The 27,958-nt window shown below is 40.3% G+C and overlaps 1 protein-coding gene across 1 annotated transcript in view; it reads right to left on the reverse strand.

Annotated features, from left to right (window-relative positions):
- Positions 1 to 27,958, reverse strand: part of DLEC1 (DLEC1 cilia and flagella associated protein) — a 144,864-nt gene that overhangs the window by 38,330 nt on the left and 78,576 nt on the right. Inside the window, exons 5-16 of the mRNA XM_077268701.1 lie at positions 26,281 to 26,391; positions 25,696 to 25,895; positions 24,416 to 24,636; positions 23,984 to 24,068; positions 22,307 to 22,394; positions 11,714 to 11,887; positions 8,122 to 8,258; positions 6,422 to 6,514; positions 6,244 to 6,334; positions 5,566 to 5,722; positions 4,564 to 4,756; positions 2,638 to 2,696 (exon numbers count right to left, since the gene is read on the reverse strand). Of these exons, the coding sequence (XP_077124816.1) occupies positions 2,638 to 2,696; positions 4,564 to 4,756; positions 5,566 to 5,722; positions 6,244 to 6,334; positions 6,422 to 6,514; positions 8,122 to 8,258; positions 11,714 to 11,887; positions 22,307 to 22,394; positions 23,984 to 24,068; positions 24,416 to 24,636; positions 25,696 to 25,895; positions 26,281 to 26,391 (1,609 nt within the window). The remainder of the gene's footprint in view (positions 1 to 2,637; positions 2,697 to 4,563; positions 4,757 to 5,565; positions 5,723 to 6,243; positions 6,335 to 6,421; positions 6,515 to 8,121; positions 8,259 to 11,713; positions 11,888 to 22,306; positions 22,395 to 23,983; positions 24,069 to 24,415; positions 24,637 to 25,695; positions 25,896 to 26,280; positions 26,392 to 27,958) is intronic.

Here is a 27,958-nt window from a genome sequence, read left to right on the forward strand (position 1 = left end):
GGTATTGCTTTAATCACACTGATCAGAAGAATAAAGTCACCTTATCACTTACACCGCATGGTGAACTGCACAAAAATAAAAAGAGCTATACTTGAACTGTTGCCTATTTGTTCATTCTGCTTCCCAAAAATCGGAATAAGATACATTTATCCTGCGCGCTCCCATGAGCGCTAATGTCGGTTTCCATGTAAATCCCAAAGAATGTGATTCAGACAAATCCCCCAACAGATCCACTCACTTATGAGGCAGATGGAAATCTGCGTTCCCAAACCCAAATACCCTCTCATTCTAAGCCCCTGTATGCCTAAACCTCAGTAAGTGGCCACATTTGGCATTATTGTAGTGAGTCGAGCCCAATTAACAATTTAGGGGGTGCGAGTCAACAGATGCACAAGCTGGGCACAATGTATGGAGGAGCTTACAATATATAGGGGAGTCTACATTTTATGGTGGCACAATGTATGGGTAATAAACTGACAGATTTACAATTCTCCAGAATAAAGCCTGACTTGGATGTTACAAAATAGTCACTGCAGCCGAAGATGATTTCATTGAAAGGTGCAGTTATTACAATGGGGTCACATTTGGGGAATTTCTGCTATTCTGGCACCTTAGAGACTCCACAAATGTTGCTCAAAAACTATTCTAGGGCCCAAAAAGCCAAACTGTGCTCCTTCCTTCTCAGCCTTGATGTGCGGCCTAACAATAGTTTCTGATGATATATAGGGTATCACCGCATTCGTGAGAAATTGCGCAATAAATTGTGGGGTCCGGTTTAACTTATTAACCCTTGAGTAATTGACAAATTTGCTGCAAATAAAAAAAAATACATTTTTACCACTAAAAATTTTATAAATGTCTTAATGTTTAACATGTCCGAATGTACATATAATGTATATGAAATTCTGTGAGGCACGTGTGCGTTCAAAATACTCACTACATCCGCACACGAATTCCTTAAGCAGTGAAGTTTCCGACATGGGCTCTCCTGTGGGGGGAAGTTCTGCTGTTTTAGCACCTCAGGGGCTCAGCTAACGGAATCTGCAATCTAAAAGCCAAGTAGTGCTCCTTCACATCCGATCCCTGCCGTGTGCTCAAACAGTAGTGTACAACCATACATGGGGTATTAATGTGTTCGGTAAAAATTGCATAACAAATTATGTGGCCCATTTTCCCTTATTATCCCTTCTGTATATTAGAAACTTGGTTACAACACAGTATTTTAGGAGAAAAATTAATAATGCTCAGTACACTACTAGTTTCAATCCGTGAGGAGTCAAGTTTCCAAAAGATCACTTTGGGGGGGGGGGGGTGTCCTGCTGTTTTGGCATGTCAAGGGCTCTGCAATGCAATTTTAACATGACATGCTAACCTATTCCAAAAATCAAATAGCGCTTTTTCCTTTCTAAGGCCTCTTTCACACTTCAGTTGTTTGGCGTCAGTCTAAATCCGCCATTTTCCTCAAAAAACGGATCCGTTTTTTTTTCGACGGATCCGTTTTTTTCCCCATAGACTTGCATTAGCGACGGATTGTGACGGATGGTCGTCCGTTCCATCCGTCATGCGACGGATCCGTCAAAATTTGGTGGACGTCATCTAGACATTGACAGTCATTGCAACGTTTTTTTTGTCTGCGTTGAAATGGCGGATCGCGACGGATCCGTCGCGTCCGTCATTTCATAGAATGGACACCTATGGGCGACGGATCCGTCGCGACCGTCATTTCGGCGGATCCGTCGCCCCAATCCGTTTTTTCAATTTTTTTCAATTGCGCATGCTCCAAAAAGTATATACAACCCCCGAGTAACGGATCCGTCAAAAAAACGGATCCGTTACATCCGTTTTTTCAACTATTGTGACGGATCCGTCGATCCGTCATTATGTCGGAAGTGACTGACGCCAAAAAACTGAAGTGTGAAAGAAGCCTAAGCCCTGCCATATGCACTAACAGGCGTTTTTGAGCACATATCGGATATTGTCGTATTCGCGAGATATTGTGTAACAAATCATGGGGTTTCCTTTTATCAATTGTGAAAAATTTGAAGCTAAAACAATATTTTAGCAGGAAAAAAAATAAATTTTGCTTTTTACATCCACGTTTTAAAAATGTTAAAGGCTCTACACACCCCTAGATGAATTCCTTAATGGGACTAGTTTCCAAAAAGGAGTCACATGTGGGGGTTTCCGCTCTTTTGGTACCTCAGGGGCTCTGCAAATAAGACATGGTGTCTGCAATTTATTGCAGCCAAATTTACATTAAAAAACCAAATGTTGCTTCTTCCCTTCTGAGCCCTGCCGTGTGTCCAGACAGAACTTTTTGACTACATGTGGGGTATTGCCACACTCAAAAGAAAGTGGGTAAAAAACTGTGGAGGTCACTTTTTCATGTTACCACTTGCAAAAGTGAAAAATTTGCGGCCAAAGCAACATTTTCGTGAAAAAAATTTAAATTTTCAATATGACGAGCTAAGGTTATCAGATTCTATGTAGTCCCTGATGGTTCAAAATGCTTTCAACAACCCCTGGATAAAATCTTTCAGCTATTCCTTGTAAAAGTAAAAAAATTATTTTTGCTAATTGCAATAAATATATTAAAAGCACCATGCACTGACACTAGGATTTAGCCAATATTCTTACCCTGGGGGTGCTGGAACATCTCTTAATATCATCTGTGCAATACTGTGATAGTCCGTGAGCTAGAATTGAATGCAAGCAAGGCATCAGTATAAGGACAAGTGGAAAGAAAAGCAGTGTATAGTTTTGGATGCATTTATTTTCAAGCTTAGACTCTTGGATCTAAGTTCGGTTTTGCTAAAATCAAAATCAGTGTGCAGATGGCCTAATGGATACACATATCAAATATAAGGCTAAAATATATGTAGCGTCTGCAGCAGAAAGAGACATCAAGAAATGTATGATCCCAATAGAAAACTTCTCTATTTTAAAAAAAATATATACCAAGCAACTTTAGGAAATGGTCTTATTACAAATGTCTTACCATGTGAAAAAGAGTTCAGATTTATAGTAATATCGATTAATGGCAACACTTTCCTTACAATCCTAAACTTTAATTGTTGAATTGTGCGCATGGAAGGGAATTTGTCACCAGGTTTTTGCTATGTAATCTGAGAGAGCGATGTAGGTGCAGAGTCCCTGACTCCAGCGATGTGTCACTTACTGGTCTGCTTGGTGCAGCTCTGATAAGATCACTGTAGTCTTTAATGATGATCTAGCAGTTCTATGAATGCTGAGCTCTGTATAACCCCGCCCACACCACTGATTGGCTGCTTTCTGTGTATACTGTGCATAAGCAGAAAGCTGCCAATCAGGGGTGGAGCGGTGTTATACAGAGCAGGAGGACTACATGGCATGAGGCAAAGTCCTCTAGTAATAAAGCACTGATTTTATTGAAACTACAAGCAAGGAAGTTATACACCACTGGACCCAGGGTCTCTGCCCCTACATCGTACTGCTCTCAGATTACATAGCAAAAACTCGCTGACAGATTCCCTTCTATAAAGCGAATAATTCCACTGTAACACATGACTGCAGGATGACACTAGATATTTCAGGGTCATGACAAAGAAGACCCCATTATTTAATAGGTGGCACCAATTTAGGCTGTGATCTAGAGATATCTAGTGCACTATATTGAAATGCTAATCAGAACGGGACTGCAACTTACATGGAAAATACCAATAAAAATTTTATTAAAAAATTCATGCATCCTTGGGAGATGCATTTTTAGATGGACTTTTCTGAAAAAGGAAAATCACAAACTCTGCAGCAGCTTCTCATGAGCAATGACCCAAACATGATTCAGACAGTTTAGGTCTTTAGACCTTTGGGCTGGGACTGGCAGCCATAATATGGGTGAAGAAGAGTGCCTGTATTAGACTTGTGTGAAAATGGTATTGCACACACATTTTCAGTTCACATCACCATATAAAACAGCCCTGGCATCATCACCATACAAAACAGCCCTGGCATCATCACCATATAAAACAACCCTGGCATCATCACCATATCAAACAACCCTGGCATCATCACCATATAAAACAGCCCTGGCATCATCACCATATCAAACAACCCTGGCATCATCACCATATCAAACAACCCTGGCATCATCACCATATAAAACAGCCCTGGCATCATCACCATATAAAACAACCCTGGCATCATCACCATATAAAACAACCCTGGCATCATCACCATATCAAACAACCCTGGCATCATCACCATATAAAACAACCCTGGCATCATCACCATATAAAACAGCCCTGGCATCATCACCATATCAAACAACCCTGGCATCATCACCATATAAAACAACCCTGGCATCATCACCATATAAAACAGCCCTGGCATCATCACCATATAAAACAACCCTGGCATCATCACCATATAAAACAGCCCTGGCATCATCACCATATCAAACAACCCTGGCATCATCACCATATAAAACAACCCTGGCATCATCACCATATAAAACAACCCTGGCATCATCATCATATAAAACAACCCTGGCAACACTTTCTTGGCTGCTTCTCCATCTCCTCATACCTCCGTTGGAGTGTAGGTCACAGTGAAGATATTGTCCTTGTGAGGCTGCAGGATGCCTTGTAATGGAGTAACAGTGAACGCCGTACATTCATCTATCTTGTACTCCATATTAGTCATGTCTGATTGATCCTCTGCTTGTGAAGAATCTACATGTGGCTTCACTATCTGCCAGTAGAATGGAAGCTCCACATGCCTGAAAACCATTAGGGAAATCGGAAAATTAGTAATCAATAAGCTTAGTCACATCAGTAATTACATTTCCACATCACAACCTTGTAGATATACAGTGCATCGGTGCTTAAAAGTTTGTGAACCATACAGAATTTTTCATACTTCTGCATAACTTTAACCTAGAACTCCATCCAAGTCCTAAAAGTAGATAACGAGAAGCAAATCAAACAAATGAATCAAAAATATTGGACTCTTTTTTTAAAGAAGAAAATGATCCTATATCACACGACTGAGAGTGCAAAAGTATGTGAACCTATATAGTTAGCAAATACGTTGAAGTTGAATTTAAAGAGATGGCAATCAGGTATGAGGGGTGAGTGGATAATGCTTTATTTCAAGAATGGGGATCTATCAAGGTCTGATCTTAACAACATAAGTTTGTGGAAGAATATCATGGCACAAATAGGAGATTTCTGAGGAGCTTAAAAGAGATGTTGTTGCTCTTCAGGTTGGAAAATGTTACAAAACTATGTCTAAAGAACTTGGACATCATGGTTTGGGCCTTTTTTGCGTCAAAATCTGATCTTGCCTTCCAAGCCACTCAATAGCTTATACCAGTAAAAAAAAAGACAGCGAAAAATGTCTAAGAAGATGGTGAAAATGATACTTCAGGAAAAACCTGCGTTTCTCTGAAACCTCTTCCTTTTGCAGAAATTCACAGGTACTAAAAGATGCCGAGTGCATATACCTAGAGGGTGGACACTGCAAAATAGTCTGTACCCCATGGACATGGAAGGATTTCACTAGACAGAATTGGATAAATGTACTCACGTTGTATTTCGGACGCTGATGCTCTTCTGTTCTGTAGAATGTAAGTTTGTACTTGGGAACTGTACTAAATGTTCGGCAGAAGGATTGGTAATCTCAGCAGGTGTACCCTTGTCCTCACTGACAGGTACCAGCTGCAACCCAACAAGTTGTCCATATCCTTGACAAAAAGTATGAGGATAGTCAGTATATACAGGACCATAAGACATATTGTCACGACTCTGTTGTCGGCTGTCACCAAGACCGGGAGCTCCTTCCCTGTCCATAACTCTAGGGGCACTCTAGCTTACCCTGTTCCCTGGATTACTGCTGACGGTGAAGATGCCGGGGCCACGTACCTTGCCTTAGCTCCTGAATCTGCCCTCAGTCTGTACCCTTCCCCCACCCAGGGATGAGAGGAGTAGTAGTGTACTGTAATACACCAACCAGACTAAAAGGTAATACCGACAGGGATAAAGGAAAATATCAATCATATAAATATACACTCATATAAGAGAGGAATGCACCGGAGAATGGAGACTGGGGTTAAACCAAAGTAGAAGAAAGGGAATTATCACACACTCAAAACCTAGCAACAGTTACAAATAAATCCACCAAACGCCTAATCATCTGCCTCCTCTCTGTCACAGTAAACCCGTGACACATATGTGGTACAAAAGAAGGTGTTCATTTATAACCCACCTGTTAAAGTGATATCCTTGACTTGGCAATTATCACACACAATTGTAAAAACCTGACTGTGTGTTTCTGAAGATAAAGGGAAAAATACAACCTGGAAAAAAGCCACATAAATAATATGATTCTAGTAAATAATAGCTTAATATATGTTGAAAATGTATTTTATTCACTTGTCACTGACCTCGATAATAATTTCTTGTCCAGGGTATAAATCAAACATGACAGGTCGGATGCAAAACGGCACCTGCTCCACAAATCCTGCATTGGCCACAGTCTAAACATAAAAAACGTAAATTATGTTATGTTTATTGGAAGATCACTAATGTTATAAACAAGTTTCAGGATTTTGATTTTCCAGGAAAATATTATGACAGTATTTTAAAAGGAGTTTCCAGGTTTACATTTGTATGGCATAGGCATTCTGTGTGTAAAAATAGGAAAATCAGCTTACTTAGAACTGGCCACTCCAGTGTTTCCTCTATGCTGCTGCCTCTCCTCTTTGTTGACACTGCTGCAGCAGTGATGTCACGACTACAGCCAATCACTGGGCATCGACATGCACATGATCGCTGCGCCCAGTGATTGGCTGCAGTGTGCTGTAGTCATGATGTCACTGCAGCAGTCGAGTCAACAAAGATCGGGGTCAACAGCGCAATGGCACTAATTGTAATCTAAGGGGAAATCTTTCTCCTTTTGGAGAGTACCAAGTAGGAATATGGAAACCTATAAGCCTTGCAGTTCTCTCAGAATTTAAACCTGCAAATAGCCTCTTCAGGGAGGAAGAAGACAGGAACACTAATGTCATCTATTAGCAATCCTAAAAGTCAGTAGGTGGCACTCTTGTCCTGGCCTCTTCCTCTCTGAGCCCATTGGCAGGTAAGGTAAGTAGTGTGGACTTTCTTATTTTTCCACAAAGATTCCAAATGTCATAAAAACAGTAAACCAAGGAAAACCCTTGAACTATGTGTGTTGCAGTGTGATAAGTCAATAGCAGGCTACGTCAAGACCTGGACAGATGAATGAAGACATTGCCATTACATAATATCTTGGAATCTTACCTTAGTGATATGATTTACTTTTCTTTATCACATACTGGGTAAATTATGAGTAGTGATTTAATATATTTAGAAAGTCCTCAAAGCTAGAATCATGAAAACTTAAAAGAACAGAAGCTGATCTCCAGCACTCAGCTGGAAGAATAGCAATTCCTCAGGTGACTACCCGAGCAGATGTTGCCTGTAGTACCCTTCTGCTAAGACTTGCATCACTAGATGTGAAGGTAAGAGCTCCACAGAAATGTGGACTGCAGACTAAGTATTGGCGCTATAGAAAAGAAGACCAGACGCATGGTGGCATATGACTCAGGAGGCTTCTACCACACAGGGGGAGTGAGCTGTGCCCTGGCAGGGCGTTCTAGCTTAGCCGACACTGGTAGAGCAAAACCCGTGACCAATGGCAGAACTAGAGAAGGTCTGACCTCTGCCAGAGCATACCGGGATGACCCACAAGGCATCTGTACGGAGAGACAGGTAGAGCTGCACAGCTCTGACTACATCAGATGGTGTAAGGACCGCTCATGGAGATGAAAGGCAAAATAACTGAAGGAAGGTGGAGAACATGGTAAGGAGAGTAACCTAACAAAACCCAGGAAAAGACAGGTATGACCCATGTCTGCTTCCAATGTGACACTAAGCTAAACTGTATAGTTGGGTCTCAACTGGCCACATGTAGTCTTTGGGGAGGAGTCAGCTTTTTTTCTAAGATGTATTCTGAGTGTCAGACTCCAGAAAGCAGCATAATACCCATGGTTCCTGTGTTCCTTAATGAAGCATCCAACAAATAAAGTTACATGAAGTTATAATTAACAATTATAAAACTTACTCTAAAATTTGCCGGGGGCCATACACTCTTAGGCATAATGCAGAACTTCCCACGACTTAAACCTTCATTTCTGCAGAGCCATTCGATGAGCTTCACTCCACCAACCAAGCAAGGTCCACAATCCAGAGTCCGGGGCACTGTATGGGACACAACCAATTTGTGAATAGATGAAAAGAAAACTGCTATAACTAAAAATCTACATTTTCAATGTTACATTATCTATCAAGTGATCCACAGACAAGAAGCAAAGTAGGGTTTACAAAGAGTTCTAAAAATGGATGTCATTGAGATAATCCATTTTGTTAGTAGGATTCCTTTGAGAATGAATGGACTACAGACTGTTGAATGTCTATCTATGTGCTTTTACTTTGTTAGGTCCCCTAAAACAAGAGCAACTCTTTGTAGCCGCTCTTGGCTATGGCTCATATATAGAATGGCCTAAATTAACACAGAACTCTATAACAAGACATTTTACATTGGGTTTTCTACATTTGTCATCTTTAAGAAAAATGAATCCTTCCCCTTCAGTAAGACATAACAGTTACATAAATGTGTGCAGTCAGTATACAGTCCATAGTCGCCATGTCCAATAACTGTTGAACTATTTTTCAGTTCTGGTCTTTAACCATTTGGAGATACAGCCATTTTTTTTTTTTTGCTTTTGCGTTCTTGTCTTTTCCTCCTTGCCTTTCAAGATAAATATTTTTGTTTTATTATTGAGAAAACCATATGAGGGCTATGTGTTTTTTTGTGGAACATTTGTTCTACAAGTCAATAAGGTTATGGTGATACAAAATCTATATAATTTTCTATTTTTTCTACTACTTGAAAAAAAAAATAGCTTCAGTCGCTTTATTTTGAAAGCTAAAACTTTTTCCTTTTCAATCAAGAGAGTTGTATGTGGGCTTTATTTTTTTGAGAGTCGAGCTGGTACCATTTTGGGGTCCATACAACTTTCAAATCTTTTTTATTCCATGTTTTGGTGAGTCTACATGATGAAAAAACATGGATTCAACCATTTAGAATTTTCCATTTAAACATTTCATCTTATGGGATGAATATTTTATACGATTAGACAGTTACTCACGTGGTGATACAAAATATGTCATTTTTTTATTTTTTAGATTTCGCTATTTGCATATTTGGAAAAGTGATTGATGTAGACTTGTATGTTTTCTTTATTTATGGTGTAAAAATATTTTTTTTAATATATTTTTATTAGTTTTAATAGTAGCATATTATGTTTTAAATACACAGTGCCATGGAATGACATACTGTAAGTAAAACAAGAGATAAAACCTAGCTGGAAGATTCAAATAGTTTTTAATGTTTTAGCTAAATTTTTTATTATTCCCATCAGGGAACTTGAACCTGCAATTACTTGATCGCTTATAAAAAAACACTGCAATTCTGCAATATTATATCTACAGCATGGGATGCCTAAAACTTAACTTTTAATTGAAAGAGATAAAAAGTATACTACAAACACCAATACAACATATACAATAAGTAACATACAATAGACAAGGTGCTCACGATGAAATAAGTGCAAGTAAAAAATGAGAGGATCTCGCCTGTACTTCCAGAGATCACCCTTGGAGGACAGTGTAGGAGGAAGAGGATAAGTGGAAGGGTAACATCCCTAATATCCCCTGTCGTGTCCTGGATGCGGGACTCCCGCCATAGCAAGGGCAGTACCCAAGTGTGGCCCTGTAGTAATGAACCCCAGCCATTTCCTACGCATTTCTACCTCTTAGCATAGGCTTCATCAGGGGAAGATGTAACAATAGAGTAAGTATAATTATAGGTTCACTAAGTAGTCAAGAATGAGCATATTGGGTGGTATCCCCTATAGTGTGCCTGACAGCTTGAAGAGAATCATTTCTGCAATTACCAGTCATACAGTTGTAGTAACAAATCAGACATGGGCACACAGCTGTTTTGAAGACCCCTCTATTCCCCCAAGCAATCGGGTTGCAGATTAGACACTGGGAGTCAAAACGACCCTCATCCACATTCCTAATCTCTTAAATACTGCTGTCATGATTGACGGAAGCATGTACAAGATGAAATGGTTGTGATCCGAGCTAGATCTGATCACAGCAGTTACTCTTGGTTGTCAGCTGAGAAATACAGCCAGCACCCACATTGTATGTAGCAGGCTCAGCTCCTGAGGTTGCGCCATACAGTAAGTGCATACATGTACAGCGGATGTCACTAAGCAGTTAATTAATAATGAGTTAAAGATACATGATCCGATTCATTATTTGTGATCTATTGAAGTCAATTATCTTTTATTGTCATGTTGAATTTGCTGACTTTTTTTTTTACCTAAATTCTTCAACATGGTGCATGTGGTTCATAAATTCTGTGTAAGATAAGAAATGCCATTTATTTTTGCACATTTTCAGCACCAAAAGTCGCAAATTCTTTGAAAAGTGCACAAAATCGAAAAAACTCCTCCAGAAACCTAACTCCAGGGGAAGAATGGAGTAAGATGTGACATAAAAAAATGGGACATTTGGCAAAAGTCGCATGTCATGAATATATCTACAACATCTGGATAAGCAAAGTTGTCAAGAAAAAAATAAGAAAAGACTTAAAAAAGAAAGACAACTTAAAAGTAGCAAAACATATAGAGCATAAGGTGCAAATACTAAGGCCACCAAAAAGAAGCAAAATACTGCAGAAAACTGGAGAAACAGCAATGGTGAATAGAAATGAATACGGATTTAAATGAACGGAAACCGAAGCATTGGACGCTAGTGGGGCAAGTCAACATTTAGTTCCAGTAGGGAAGAATTTCTTGCTTCCTGGCTTTGTCCTGTGGAGTTTTATAGTACTGTAATCTTCATTATATCTATTTTTTTAGTGTAAGGCAAACAAGGTGCAGGATAATGTCACGGAGTTATGTACATTGATCATTTATGAAAGCTTTCGTCCTACAAATGTACAGCACAGTTATGTAATCCTGGTTCTTGACTGGAGGGAAATAGTGAAAACATAAATTAGGTTCCATAACAAAACCAATTTGGTTCATTTAACATATTCAGAATGATATTGATGCAGTTTATGATGATGAGCAGAGTTTAAATCTGGTGCAAATCATCTCTAAATAATTCTTATAGGGCTGAGGCGCAGCTCTGGGAACTAGTTTTACTGATCTGTCACTCAGCCTGACAGGTTTACAGCCGGACACAGAGCAGAAGGAAAAAAGCGGTCCTGATCTGCTCATCCAGGGCCTCCAAGCGTTTCTGATTATTTGTCTGACATGCTGACAGATACCAGTAGAGCACAGAGACTGGAGAATCACAGAGCCTCTTTTTTCCTCCTGCTCTGTTTCCTGCTGTAAACCTGCCATCCTGAGTGAGGAGATCAGTTATTGTCATTCCCAATGCTGCTCCTCAGCCTGATGGGAGCTATATAGTAACTCGGGGACATGTTCTTTGAGCAGCATTTCTTCATGCGTGCCTAGGACAGGTTGCAGCATTAAATAGGTGACAGCAGTCATCTTGGATTACTTCTCGGAGAACCCCCTTTAATAGTAAATCATTATATTATGAATTGCTTGATTGGGTATAATTAGCATTACCTGTCAGTATTGGAGGAGGTCTCCTTGCTTCAATAGGTACTAAGACAGGATACGGAGCCTGAGTTTCTACCAGTATGAAATCCTCAAAATCGGCCAGCGAATCAGGAACAAACCGTACAGTATAATGGCAGCTCATTCCTGGTGCTACAATCCCTCCTTCTCCTGGAAACTTTCCTGAATGAACAAAAACAAATAAAACCTTACATCTAGTGATTATTTATATTGGTATAATATATTCACCATTTCACTTTTCTAGATAGAGTTAGATAACTATGAATAGACTAATTTAGTGAAAATATCAAACACACACATACAGTATATATACACATATATGTGATTTTTTCACTAAATTTGTCTGTATATATATATATATATATATATATATATATATATATATATCTACTATATAATTGTCTAAGGGTCACTTCCGTCTGTCTGTCTGTCCCTCTGTCTGTCTTTCTTTCTGTCACGGATATTCATTGGTCGCGGCCTCTGTCTGTCATGGAATCCAAGTCGCTGATTGGTCGTGGCAAAACGCCCACGACCATTGCCACGACCAATCAGCGACGCGCACAGTCCGGAAGAAAATGGCCGCTCCTTACCCTTACTCAGTGCCCGGCGCCCGCATACACCCCTCCGGTCACCGCTCACACAGGGTTAATGCTGGCGGTAACGGGCCGCGTTATGCCATGGGTAACTCACTCCGTTACCGCTGCTATTAACCCCATGTGACCAAGTTTTTACTATTGACGCAGCCTATGCAGTGCCAATAGTAAAAACATCTAATGTTAAAAATAATAAAAAAAATAAAAAATCATTATATACTCACCTTCCGCCGCCTTTCCCGCTCCTCGTGGTGCTCCGGCCGGTCCATGCAAGCGGCACGTTCCGGTGGCAAGGATGGTCTGGGAGAAGGACCTGCCATGACGTCACGGTCATGTGACCGCGACATGGTCATGTGACCGTGACGTCATCACAGGTCCTGCGCGCCTGCGCGAGAAGGACCTGCCATGACATCACGGTCACGTGACCGCGACGTCATCACACCCTGGGACCGGAAGCTGCCGCCAGCACCCCACACAGGCGCCAGAACTACAACGTGCCTGCGGAAGGTGAGTATATGTTTATTTATTTATTTTTTAACCTGTGACATACGTGGCTGGGCAATATACTACGTGACTGCCCAATTTACTACGTGGCTGGGCAATATACTACTTGGCTGGGCAATATACTACGTGGCTGGGCAATATACTATGTGGGCTGGGCAATATACTACGTCGCTGTGCAATATACAATGTAACTGGGCAATATACTACGTCACTGGGCAATATACAATGTAACTGGGCAATATACTACGTCACTGGGCAATATACAATGTAACTGGGCAATATACTACGTCACTGGGCAATATACAATGTAACTGGGCAATATACTACATCACTGGGCAATATACAATGTAACTGGGCAATATACTACGTCACTGGGCAATATACTACGTCACTGGGCAATATACTACGTGGCTCTGTGCTGTATACTACATCACTTGGCAATATACTACGTGGCTGGGCAATATACTACGTCACTGGGCAATATACTACGTGGCTGGGCAATATACTACGTGGCTGGGCAATATACAACGTCGCTGGGCAATATACTACGGCGCTGGGCAATATACTACGTGGCTGGGCAATATACTACGTGGACATACATATTCTAGAATACCCGATGCGTTAGAATCGGGCCACCATCTAGTATATATATATTTATGAAACAATTGCGGAGGCAGCACACCAATTAACAAAATAAAAAGAAAAGCCTATTTTTTGATAGCCCATTGTGATAACGTTTTGGTTCACTGTGTGAACTGTTAGCAATCAGTTCACCAACTACATGTGAAGGATATTTAAAGGTGCAACACAACAGTAATTCTACACCATTATCTATAGAATTCATATAAAGGGCAAATTATATAGATTTTTATATTCTACATGTGGATCATTAAATAACTCACTGCATTTCATATTAAAACTATTTCCCACATAGCGCCGAACAAGACGTCCCAGACATGCGCAAGGTGATTTTCAGAATGCCAGATTCAGTGCTATTTGGGAAACAGTGTAATTTGAACTGGGGTGATTAATTTACCTTAATCAATTATCAAGGAATTTTACCAGTGAAAGTTGAGTGAAGAATTAACATATGATTTCTTTTAACTGCTTCAGACATTTCTGTGCACTTTTTTTTTTACTTCATGGGGAGATTTTTCAAGCGGATTATAGGCAGAATCCGTCTCAAAAAAATGTTGTGTGCTCATCGGCTTGGGTTATATTTAGACAAATCAAATAGCAAACATGGTTTAGAGGGGAGGTCCGCCACCTAAAATGTGTTTTCTAACCATCTATCCTTACATCTTAGCCACTTTTGTAATTTCCTTTATTACATAACACCCCATCTACCTAATTTCTAAATGTGTTTTTTACTGCACTTCCTGTGACATTTCATTTGAGAGGAGTCTTAAAAGTGATGTCACAGGAGGCTGGGGCTGCACTCACTCCCTGCAGTGTCCATTGCCCCTCCTGGAATGGGATGTCACAGGGGGGCAGCGCTGCAGTCACTCACTAGTGTCTGGCATCAGTGCCCACTTTGAAGATGTCATAGATCCTAGGTGATGGACGCTGTGGCATTTATGAGAGCAGTGCCTGCTCCTTGCTTCTATCTCCAACGCCGCCGTAGCGTTTAACTGAAGGAAAATGTTGTCAGGGGTTGGAGCTAGAAGCAGTGAGTGATAACAGCTTCTAGCACCACCCTCAATAAATCATCAGGGGGCGGCGCTGGTGTCCCTCACAGCTTACAGCATCACACCCTAATGACGACTCGTTTCACGCCGGTGATAGAAGCTGTGGTGTGGCGGTGGTGTCACTCACTGCTTCTAGCTCCACCCCCTGATGTTGTCTTCATTTACAGAAGCTATGACAGTGGAGACAGAAGTAGGGAATCAGCGCTGCACTCACATCAACAACAGTATCCATCACCCAGGATCCAGGATGTCTTCAGAGGGCGCAGTGATGCAAGAAACTAGTAACTTCAACCTACCGCCCTGTGACATCCTGTTCCAGGAGGGGCAATGGACACTGCAGGGAGTGAGTGCAGTCCCAGCCTCCTGTGACATCACATTTGAGACTAATCACAAATGAAACATCACAGGAAGTACATTAAAAAATACACATTTAGAGATTAGGTAGGTTGGAAAAAGTGTAGGGTGTTGTGTAATAAAGGAAATTACAAAAGTGGTTAGGGTGTAAGGATAGTTATTTTGCTTTAATTATTGTATTGTTAACATTGTTACTTATGACTGTTGAGTTTGAAATTGTTCAACTGTAAAGCACTGCGGAATATGTTGGTGCTATATAAAGATTATTATTATTATTAGTTAGACAATATGTTTTTGATTCCGGACAACACCTTTACATATTCCCAATTATTTGTCTGTGTGAACATGCTGGAGATCACCCAATGAATAAACAAAATGCTGGTTCAACAAGTGATCGGATCTTTTATGCTGACAAATAAATCAGTGTTAACCGCTGCACATTGCCCCATATAAATAGAGGATGTGCAGCTCATAACATGGTACTGTATGGGGTCAGAATGATCGGATTAGTGATATTTTTGACCCCATTCCTGTTTGTCAGCTTGTGTAAAGAGGCCAGCAAACGAGTGCCAAACAAGTTGAATGTGGTCGAATGGCTAATGTCTATACCATTTCTGGTTACTTCTCATTCCTTGGTGAAGACTACTTTTTCCTGCAAGGCAAAAAAGCAAACTATGGACAGATACTGAGTTAGTAGAGGATGGTGGGGACTTTTAGCTCAGAATAACAGCTGTAACTCGGGACTAGTGAAGAATAAGTGACTCCACTTATTATGTTGGATTATTGTATACTGTTCATGCTATAAAACATTATTCATAGAAATTCATTGATCTGTAGTCACGTGAGACTTATACATGACTTCCCCTTGCAAACTAAGAAAGGGTGGATATACTGTATTTTGGAAAAGGTTGCTTTTGCATAGAAAACCCCCTTTTAAGATCTGACTGTCCTCGCTGCTTTAGCAAGTGAAGTAACAACCTGCAGGGCATGTAGTATTACATGATGCCCAGTCAGATAAATGGAGGTCCATGTGGTCCACATACGGCTCGGATCAGGCAGAATGGGAACTGCTTCTACAGAGCGTCTCCTTCTTTTGGCTCATGTTAGGTCATATGAACAAAGACTGTCTTTATACGACACCACCTTTAAGAAACGATCCCTTTTTCAATAAGGGGTTTGCCTAATGTTTAGAAAGACGCAAAAATACAATCAATCTTATTTGAACGACAGTTGTCACACAGTGAAATGAGGAAACACCAGGAAAACGCCAAGCTAAGTAGTAAGTATAGCCACGATTCACGTACAACGCCAAATATTGCTCAAGACAAAATATTGGGCAATTGAAATTAAACTTTTTTCTCTTACTGGAGGGAAGATAAGGTCTATTGTGAGCGTTGTTGGCACAGGAACCTTTTTCTATCCATAATCACTGTAAATTATGCCTGTACTATGATAGTGCTAGGGAGCTAATAAACTAAGAAACGTGCTAGCTTGGGTAAGGTGAGTGTGCATGCTTACTTCATTAGGGGGCTGAAGACAAGCTGCTACCGTACAACTCCGGGGTTCTTAACCCCTTCACCCCCAAGGGTGGTTTGCACGTTAATGACCGGGCCAATTTTTACAATTCTGACCACTGTCCCTTTATGAGGTTATAACTCTGGAACGCTTCAACGGATCTTGGCGATTCTGACACAGTTTTCTCGTGACATATTGTACTTCATGATAGTGGTAAAATTTCTTCAATATAACTTGCGTTTATTTGTGAAAAAAACGGAAATTTGGCGAAAATTTTGAAAATTTAGCAATTTTCCAACTTTGAATTTTTATGCCCTTAAATCACAGAGATATGTCACACAAAATACTTAATAGGTAACATTTCCCACATGTCTACTTTACATCAGCACAATTTAGGAACCAAAATTTTTTTTTGTTAGGGAGTCATAAGGGTTAAACGTTGACCAGCAATTTCTCATTTTTACAACACCATTTTTTTTTTAGGGACCACATCTCATTTGAAGTCATTTTGAGGGGTCTATATGACAGAAAATACCCAAGTGTGACACCATTCTAAAAACTGCACCCCTCAAGGTGCTCAAAACCACATTCAAGAAATTTATTAACCCTTCAGGTGTTTCACAGGAATTTTTGGAATGTTTAAATAAAAATTAACATTTACATTTTTTTTACACAAAATTTATTTCAGCTCCAATTTGTTTTATTTTACCAAGGGTAACAGGAGAAAATGGACCCCAGAAGTTGTTGTACAATTTGTGCTGAGTACGCTGATACCCCATATGTGGGGGTAAACCACTGTTTGGGCGCATGACAGAGCTCGGAAGGAAAGGAGCGCCATTTGACTTTTCAATGCAAAATTGACTGGAATTGAGATGGAACGCCATGTCGCATTTGGAGAGCTGTTATGATCCTAGTGGCTGAGGATCGCAAAACGGACTAGCTAAGTTAATGAATATAGACACGAGCTCTAGGGAGGTGGTAACTGGACTGACCGCAAACCTGATCCTAACCAAACACACTAGCCGGTGAACGTGCCTAAAATCCTGGATGTCTCGACGCAGCCTGAGAAACTATCTACTCCTAGAGGGAAAGTAAGACCTCGCTTGCCTCAGAGAAATCACCCCAAAGATATAGGAAGCCCCCAACAAATAATAACGGTGAGGTAAGGGGAAAATACAAACGTAGAAATGAAAACAGATTCAGCAAATGAGGCCCACTAATACTAGATAGCAGAAGACAGATAGGGAACTGTGCGGTCAGTAAAAAACCCTATGCAAAATATCCACGCTGAGAATACAAGAACCCCCACACCAACTAACGGTGTGAGGGGAGAAACTCAGCCCCCTAGAGCTACCAGCAAGCAAGGAAATCACATATTAGCAAGCTGGACAAGAAACAAAAATAAACCAAGAAACATATGAACACTGATGATCAAAAAAATGACCAAAGAAAAACTTAGCTTCTCTTGAAGAGACTGATAACGAAGGCATGCAGGAGAGCTCCAAAATAGCACTGAAGACATTGACAGCAGGCAATAACTGATAGTCCAGGTGAGCTAAATAGGAAACCAGCTAACAGATAACGAGACAGCTGGTCCAGCCTCAGACCTGCAGAATGACACAAAGAGCCACCAGAGGGAGCCCAAAACAGAGTTCACAACAGAGAGCCCCTGATGTGCCTAAACATTGAAACCCCCCACAAGTGACACCATTTTGGAAAGTAGACCCCCTATGGAACTCATCTAGATGTGTGGTGAGCACTTTGACCCACCAAGTGCTTCACAGAAGTTTATAATGCAGAGCCGTAAAAATAAAAAATCATATTTTTTCACAAAAATAATAATTTTGCCCCTAATTTTTTATTTTCCCAAGGGTAAGAGAAGAAATTGGACCCCAAAAGTTGTTGTGCAATTTGTCCTGAGTACGCCGATACCCCATATGTGGGGGTAAACCACTGTTTGGGTGCATAGCAGAGCTCGGAAGGGAAGGAGCGCCATTTGACTTTTCAATTCAAAATTGACTGGAATTAAGATGGGACACCATGTTGCGTTTGGAGAGCCCTTGATGTGCCTAAACATTGAAACCCCCCACAAGTGACACCATTTTGGAAAGTAGACCCCTTAAGGAACTTATCTAGATGTGTGGTGAGCACTTTGACCCAACAAGTGCTTCACAGAAGTTTATAATGCAGAGCCGTAAAAATAAAAAATCATATTTTTTCACAAAAAATATCTTTTTTGCCCCCATTTTTTTATTTTCCCAAGGGTAAGAGAAGAAATTAGACCAGAAAAGTTGTTATGCAATTTGTCCTGGGTACGACGATACCCCATATGTGGGGGTAAACAACTGTTTGGGCGCATGGCAGAGCTCGGAAGGGAAGGAGCGCCATTTGACTTTTCAATGCAAAATTGACTGGAATTAAGATGGGACGCCATGTCGCGTTTGGAGAGCCCCTGATGTGCCTAAACATTAAACCCCCCCACAAGTGACACCATTTTGGAAAGTAGACCCCCTAAGGAACTTATCTAGATGTGTTTTGAGAGCTTTGATCCCCCAAGTGTTTCACTACAGTTTATAATGCAGAGCCGTGAAAATAAAAATTCTTTTTTTTTTTCGCAAAAATGATTTTTTAGCCCCCAGTTTTGTATTTTCACAGGGGTAACAGGATAAATTGGACCCCAAAAGTTGTTGTCCAATTTGTCCTGAGTATGCTGATACCCCATATGTGGGAGGGAACCACTGTTTGGGCGCATGGCAGAGCTCGGAAGGGAAGGAGCGCCATTTGGAATGCAGACTTAGATGGATTGGTCTGCAGGCATCACGTTGCATTTGCAGAGCCCCTGATGTACCCAAACAGTAGAAACCCCCCCACAAATGACCCCATATTGGAAACTAGACCTCCCAAGGAACTTATCTAGATGTGTTGTGAGAACTTTGAACCCCCAAGTGTTTCACTACAGTTTACAACGCAGAGCCGTGAAAATAAAAAATCCTTTTTTTTCCCATAAAAATGATTTTTAGCCCCCCCAAATTTATATTTTCCCAAGGGTAACAAGAGAACTACGACCCCAAAAGTTGTTGTCCAATTTGTTCCGAGTACGCTGATGCCCCATATGTTGGGGTAAACCCCTGTTTGGGCGCACGGGAAAGCTCGGAAGGGAAGGAGCACTGTTTTACTTTTTCAATGCAGAATTGGCTGGAATTGAGATCGGACGCCATATCGCGTTTGGAGCGCCCCTGATGTGCCTAAACAGTGGAAACACCCCAATTCTAACTGAAACCCTAATCCAAACACACCCCTAATCCTAATCCCAACGGTAACCCTAATCACACCCCTAACCCTGACACACCCCTAACCCTAATCCCAACCGTAAATGTAATCCAAACCCTAACCCTAACTTTAGCCCCAACCCTAACCCTATCTTTAGCCCCAACCCTAACCCTAGCCCTAACCCTAGCCCTAACCCTAGCCCTAGCCCTAACCCTAACCCTAGCCCTAACCCTAGCCCTAACCCTAGCCCTAACCCTAACGGGAAAATGGAAATAAATACATTTTTTTTAATTTTATTATTTTTCCCTAACTAAGGGGGTGATGAAGGGGGGTTTGATTTACTTTTATAGCATTTTTTATAGCAGATTTTTATGACTGGCAGCCGTCACACACTAAAAGACGCTTTTTATAGCAAAAAAGTTTTTGCGTCTCCACATTTTGAGACCTATAATTTTTCCATATTTTGGTCCACAGAGTCATGTGAGGTCTTGATTTTTGCGGGACGAGTTGACGTTTCTAATGGTAACATTTTCGGACATGTGACAGTTTTTGATCGCTTTTTATTCCGATTTTTGTGAGGCAGAATGACAAAAAAACAGCTATTCATGAATTTCTTTTGGGGGAGGCGTTTATACCGTTCCACGTTTGGTAAAATGGATAAAGCAGTTTTATTCTTCGGGTCAGTATGATTACAGCGATACCTCTTTTATATAATTTTTTTATGTTTTGGCGCTTTTATACGATAAAAACTATTTTATAGAATAAATAATTATTTTTGCATCGCTTTATTCTGAGGACTATAACTTTTTTATTTTTTCGCTGATGATGCTGTATGGCGGCTCGTTTTTTGCGAGACAAAATGACGTTTTCAGCGGTACCATGGTTATTTATATCCGTCTTTTTGATCGCGTGTTATTCCACTTTTTGTTCAGCGGTATGATAATAAAGCGTTGTTTTCTGCCTCGTTTTTTTTTTTTTCCCCCTACGGTGTTCACTGAAGGGGTTAACTAGTGATATAGTTTTATAGGTGGGGTCGTTACGGATGCGGCGATACTAAATATGTGTACTTTTATTGTTTTTTTATTATTATTTAGATAAAGATATGTATTTATGGGAATAATATTTTTTTTTTTTTCTTTATTTAGGAATTTTTTTTTTTTTTTACACATGTGGAAATTTTTTTTTTTACTTTTTTACTTTGTCCCAGGGGGGGACATCACAGATCGGTGATCTGACAGTTTGCACAGCACTCTGTCAGATCACCGATCTGATTTAGAGCACTGCAGGCTTACCAGCGCCTGCTCTATTAATCTTAAGCTTAATGTTTTATAAAAATTGTTTTTTTTGCAACAGCTATTTCAGTTTCTTATATCTAATAACTGTTGGACACAGTAATGTTTCTGCCTTGAAATTAGGTTTATTGTACTAACAGAAAATGTGCAATCTGCATTCAAACAAAATTTGACAGGTGCATAAGTATGGGCACCCTTATCATTTTGTTGTTTTAAATACTCCTACCTACTTTTTACTGACTTACTAAAGCACTTTTTTTGGTTTTGTAACCTCATTGAGCTTTGAACTTCATAGCCAGGTGTATGCAATCATGATAAAAGCTACTTAAAGTGGCCACTTGCAAGTTGTTCTCCTGTTTGAATCTCCTCTGAAGAGTGGCATCATGGGCTCCTCAAAACAACTGTCAAATGATCTGAAAACAAAGATTATTCAACATAGTTGTTCAGGGGAAGGATACAAAAAACTGTCTCGGAGATTTAACCTGTCAATTTCCACTGTGAGGAACATAGTAAAGAAATGGAAGAACACAGGTACAGTTCTTGTTAAGACCAGAAGTGGCAGGCCAAGAAAAACATCAGAAAGGCAGAGAAGAATAATGGTGAGATCAGTCAAGGACAATCCTCAGACCACCTCCAGAGAGCTGCAGCATCAACTTGCTGCAGATGGTGTCACTGTGCATCGCCCTCCCTAGTTTGTTGCGTTCCTTTCCTTGTTGTGGTTGTTTATTTGAGGGTAAAATCGCCCAACTATTGGGTGGATTGTTTCAGTTATTTATTGGCATGATTTAATTAATTTATTACATTCTTGGTATTAATTTATTTATTAAGATATGTATTGGTAATATTCAATTAATTTATTTCATGTCACCCTGAATAAACACCACAGCCATTGATTTCCAATTTGAGGCTTTGTGTCTTTATTTGAATTAAGAATGGGTTTTGTGTTACCATGTGTATAGACAGCAATGGTGTCATTTACTCACTAAGATTACCATCCATCCTCTGTTTCCCTGCATTCTCCTATGCTGCACAGGTAAAGCTACATCTTCCAGCAGCCTGGGAGTGCGGTCAGTTCGGGGTTACTAGGACACTGTCAATCTTCACAACAACCCTTTAAGTACTTGAATTCGGGGCAATTTTTACAGGATCTGACACTGTGCGAAGAAACATTAATAACCGTCAGCTGAATGTTGCCAACAGTAATTTATTCTGCGACATCAGTCACATAACTTGGAATAATAACCTCCTCAAAATCATGAAAAATCCAGATGATAACAACTAAGGACATGGAATATTAATGCTACCTGTTAATAATTCATTACACAGGATTAATATACATGTTGTCAAACCTGTCTGCTGCCTTACCAAGGCCTACAGAGAAGTACGGAGTTGATGGAGGGATCACCCTGACATGGCGACTTGATGCAGTCATATTTCTCAGCTCCACCGTCATCTATATGTGAGGGAAGGAGACTAATTAGCTCTATTTCCTGATAACAATCAAATCTCAATATAACTTACACCATTCCTTAATGCATAATAAATAACATTTTCATAGGCAGAATAATAAGTCATAAAAATCAGATCCTCATTACATGTTTTTAGAAAACTGACCACTGACCATAAATAGTTTTAAATATTGCTCCATGGAAAGGGACTGTAAACCTGGTACAGATATGCCGTACCCCACCTATGGGTCCTGCATTTATCACTAGAACAGAACCCGGCAGCCTGCCGTCCAGGAATAAGGCCGTCCATGCATCACCTTTCCTTTGAGTTCCGGAAATTGATGTGCACACTTGCCATACGTATGCGGCCTCCTCCCCTGAGGTTCAAAATGGAGTCCAGTACTCATGACGGATGTTGGTCCCAAAGGTAGGACGTGCAGCTATCAGACATTTATGGCATTTCCAGCAGATACAAATAAATGTGGGAGTGGGAATACCCCATGAAGATTTTAATTTGGGAAAGTTTAGCCTTGGACTTTTGGGTAAGTATAGGGTATAGTATAGATATTTCTAAATAACATTAATGGTATAATCACAACAGCCAATCAGTGTTTGTCATTTCGCAGCAAAGATTAACTCCTTTCTGACATATGACATATTGGTACATCATATTTCGAGCCTACTTCTTTGACGCTGGAACTGAGCCAACATCTTCCTTGGCAGATGATGACTGTATTATTCTGCCATCATCTGCTTCTAACAGCCGCAAATGGAGCAGAGCTCCGCTCGCAGCTGTTAACATGGTGAATGCAACTGTCATTTCCTAACAGTATTTACAGTGTGCAGCCCGGTGGATGCGCTGCTCTCGTCATCCACAACCCTATCTGCAATGTGACTGCAGGGCGCCAATGGGTTGCCATCACAACTGAGGGTCTGCTGAAGACCCTCTTGCCTGTCATGATGGTACTCCCATGAAAGGCAACCTGCGATTGGTGTTTATAGGAGTAGTAGCAATAGTGTAATCACAGGTTGAAGTCCCCCAAGAGTACTGCAAAATATAGTAAAAATCCCCCCCAAAAAGTTTTTAAAAATATTAAAAAAAATATATAAAAATTCTAAACACTCACCCTTTCCCTATTTAGAAAATAAAGACAAGCGGTATCTCCACTTCTGTAAATGTCCAATCTATCAAACTATAAAATTAATTGTCAAATAGAAAGAAACAATCAGCTCATCATGGAAAAGAGGAATCCTCGATGAATGGATAAATCCATTGGTATGGCAAAGGGTCAAGCAGGAAATAAATGTGCACAAATACAGCAAGGGGAATCCTCGCTGGATTTTTGCACAATTTTTTTCCCCCTATAAAATTAATTAACCTGTTTGGTAAATGTCAAAAGGAGAAATAAATCAGATCAGTACTATGATTTTTCGAACACCACAAAAAATATGCAATAAGAACCAATCATAACATGGTATCTATCCCAAAATGATATCAAATAAAAACATGTTGACCCCGTTTATACATTACCTCCTACACGTCTTAATTGCATTCAAAAGTACATGTTATACATGGCGCAAGCAAATAACCTACTTCATATATCTGTCCAACATTATATTCGGGGAAGAACACAACGGGAGGGTTAGCCAGGAACACTGGTATTGGCTCATTTGTATCACTGAAAAAAATGGAAAAAGAATTACGGTAATTGATCATTTTTAGTGATTAGCGAACATGCTCAGGTGTTATCTGAGCATGCTCGGGTGCTAACTGAATGACTACGGCGTGCTCAAAAAATATGTTCGAGCCCCGGCGGCTGCATGTCTCGTGGCTGTTCGACAGCAGCAACACGTCGGGATTGTCTGTTTGTTCGAACAGCCGCGAGACATAAAGCCGCGGGGACTCAAATATTCCACTCTCTTTTTATTTTACGGATACATTTACAGACCCCACTTATAATGAATTAACACTATGCAGGAAATCACCACCATTTAGGCAGCCTTCAATGACTAGGAAATGTCTTACTGCTCCTCAATCACTCTGTTCTTCCCAGAAATTAACATTTCCTTTTTCTTTGTTGGGAGAATAAGAGACCGTCCTCCATGCTGACTGTTTGGTGGTAAAAACCGGGGATTTTTAAGGAAATTGTGTCTCTTTTCTAGCTGGCACAGACGGGCTCGCTCAGCCTCTCTTTCTTCCGCACTCATCTCCGCCTTCTGTAATCTTTTCTTTGATGATCTAGACTTCTGGAAGATAAAAAGGGATTTTCTGCACAGACTTCGAAATTAATCTGAATCTGTTTCTAAAATCTAGCATGTACTAAGTATATAAGATCGAATACGGCGAGACGACTGGGCAACATAGACTGGGCATCATCATTTGTTGGCAGGCCAGTGCACCTGAATTGTTCTTTGTATATTTGGATAAAAGCATTTTAATAGTAATATTTCATAAAAAGAATGTGTGACTGTTTGGCTTCTGCAGCGTATATGAATCACAGTATACAGCAGATTCCAGAATAAGTTAATAGTGAATCAATCAGTAAGCTTGTGTCAGACATTTTTGTAACCCTTACCTCTCTTCTCCTGAAAAATCTGCTAAGCTGAATTATAACCAGTTAAAAGTTAAACTTCAATGTGGTGATAAAGGTGACAAGGTGCTGCCAGATGAGCTCACTAACGGTGTAAAAAATGTTTACAATAACACTTTATTTTTACGCTGATACGTTTATGGGGCATTTTTTTCTACTGGAAGGTATACCTAATGTTATTTTATGTGGATTTTTCTGTATAAAAGCCCACCTAAAAAAATATTTTGGAGTGTTTTTTTTTTTTTTTTAATATGGTTTTTGGGTGCAGTGTTTTTCGATGGGTGTTTTCTTTTTGCCTCAACTGTTTCAGAAATTAGGCTTAAAGTGGGTTTTTAAAGCACGGCTGCAGTGGAGCTTTTTTCAGCGCTGGAGTGGTGCTTCTAATGTAAGGTCTCTGACACTAGTTTATAACTTACCCACCGGCATCTTCACCTTCTTTCACGTTGCTCCAGTCCCGCGGCGCCATTTTGTGACTGGCTAGAAATCAGAAGATACGTCACAAGCTCTCAATGCAAATCTATAACATTCATAAAGAAGCCAGAAGAAGGATCTCATAGATTTGCATTAAAAAAGTGACCTCCGACTCCCACCAGTAAACACTGGAGCGATCTGACAGGTCACAAACTGCTGGAGACCATCCGAAGCGGCAGCGATAGACGGAGAAGACAGCGGCGGGTGCTAGTTCTGTGTTCTGCATTACTAGTGTGACATTTACCGTACTTGGCTTCCTTTGGCTTATATTTTCAGAGCTAGATAATGATGATGATAAAGTCAAGCTAGATATCGAGGCTTCTACCAGACCCTTAGGCGAGGTTTTTGGAGGTGAAGGGTCACTGTATCCATTATCCACGGGGCTTCTGGAAACATGTTGGTGAAAACTGAATGTCTCCTTATATAAAGAAGGCTCAGATAATCCTAAAATACAACAGCATAGGAGATATAATTGGTCAACTGGTTAGCACACCATGATAGTAAATTTGTCATGAGACAGGTGCACTACTCCTTATGAACCCACATGTGAGGTCTCTGTATATCTTGATCGGGTGGTAGGAGCATGTGACTGCTGCAGCCAATCACTAGACAGTAATTGGCTGCAGAAGTCATATCCCGTCCCTAATGTAACGGGAAGCTTGGAGACCAGGGCTTCAGGTATAGTGCAAGAAAAGAGGCCTGGGATTGGTAGACAATGATATATGTTTTATTTTTACACCACCATTAAAGTGGTGGACAACCCCTTTAAGCCTTGACTCATATGGCATATTCTTTGGTTTAAAGGTTTTTTTTTGCAGAAGGCACATACCTCTAGGAGCTCTAGTAATGGCCTGCGTGTCTGTGATGTAATCGTCGGGACAGATGAGTTTGTGCTTCTTCAGGAGGTCGTTATCGACACACCATCTAAAATAGGATTCAACTATGAAGAATAAATTATTAGTTAATTCATAAGGTATTGTATACAATGCCTTTTATTTTTGCATTTTTTTTTTGTGTAGAGTCAAATAAATGAAACATGTCATCCACAAAACGTATTATAAGGGAGCATGTCAACACCAAATGACTGTTCAAAACAAGCCCAGACCTTTATAAGGGACATAGCCCTAATAAATATTGTACATTTAATGTCCAAATCCATTGCTGCATTTGGCCAAATAAGTTATTTATTACATATGCTAATGAATTGCTCCATTCACCCTTTGTGTGACCGATCATTTCAATGTGCCTTCCCAATTACTTGTTTTCCATCTATTTTTGCCCTCCCCTGATCCCTGTAAAACCAGAGCTGTCAATCACGGAAGATGAAGGTGGAGATGGGCAAAGCAGAAGCAGCTGGGGAGGTGCAGCAAGCAGCTCATTAGCATATTTGAAAAAAACAACAATTTCTAGCAAATAATTATTCAACCGTAATGTCCCAAGATACTAATTGGCACTTCAGAATATATAAATCAACAGAAGAGGAACTCAGTGCGCATTAACCCCTGAGCCCACAAGAAGAGAACCAAATGAAGAAATACCCTTAAAATATCATTCGGGGGCGGAAGAAGCCAAGGGCGAAACACGCGTCGGGGCAACAGGGGAGCACGGAATCACCCGGAGTTATCTGGTATTGGACCCATTGCTTTATTGGACCCATTGCTCTGTCTACAGCCACGAGGTAATATATACCTGAAATATTGGCGCTTACATAGGTGTTACCTACTTAGTATGCCTGATTAGGGCACTATTCAAATGTACATTATTTCATTTGCTGGACAAAATAGGCAATAACTGAGTGGCTCAGAGCTTTGAATAAGCTTTATAAATCTCACAAATCTCAGAAACTCCTTTTCTGCTATATTGGGCTATATAATTGTACTATATGCTAGGGTGTGTTCCTGCCCCTCTGGGTGTTTTTTGTATTTGTACCATACTTGTTGAAATTTTTAATATTTGAAAAGAAATATGATATTTTAAGGGTATTTCTTCATTTGGTTCTCTTCTTGTGGGCTCAGGGGTTAATGCGCACTGAGTTCCTCTTCTGTTAATTTCTAGCAAATGTAGAAAATAATTTGGACACAAGAAATTATTTTTCAAAGCAATGTCGCCTACAAGGTGATGTGCTTAGGTGAGCAGTTGTTTTGTGCTGACATACACCCTTTCAACTATTGCTTATTGGTGATATTACACACTCTTTACAGTACGGCGAGTACGAAGTCCCAGATTTATAGGTCAGCAGTCTGCATTCTGCATTCTTAAATCATTTTCCAGTAATGATTCCCAGCAGACTGTGTAATGGAAAAGTGAGAAGGCCAACGATACACGGATACCCAAACTTTTACATTTTACTTTTAACAATCTCCACTGTATGTACTCATACAGGGCTCTCCGCTGAGCATGACATGAGATTTGTATCAGAATCCCCAAAAAATAGGATCTTGACAAAAACCCCTATAGCAATTCACTTCAATAAAGATGGAGACAATGTGGCACTGAGTGGTCTCCAT

The sequence above is a fragment of the Ranitomeya variabilis genome, chromosome 6 (assembly GCF_051348905.1).
Source record: "Ranitomeya variabilis isolate aRanVar5 chromosome 6, aRanVar5.hap1, whole genome shotgun sequence".
Classification (NCBI taxonomy): Eukaryota; Metazoa; Chordata; class Amphibia; order Anura; family Dendrobatidae; genus Ranitomeya; species Ranitomeya variabilis.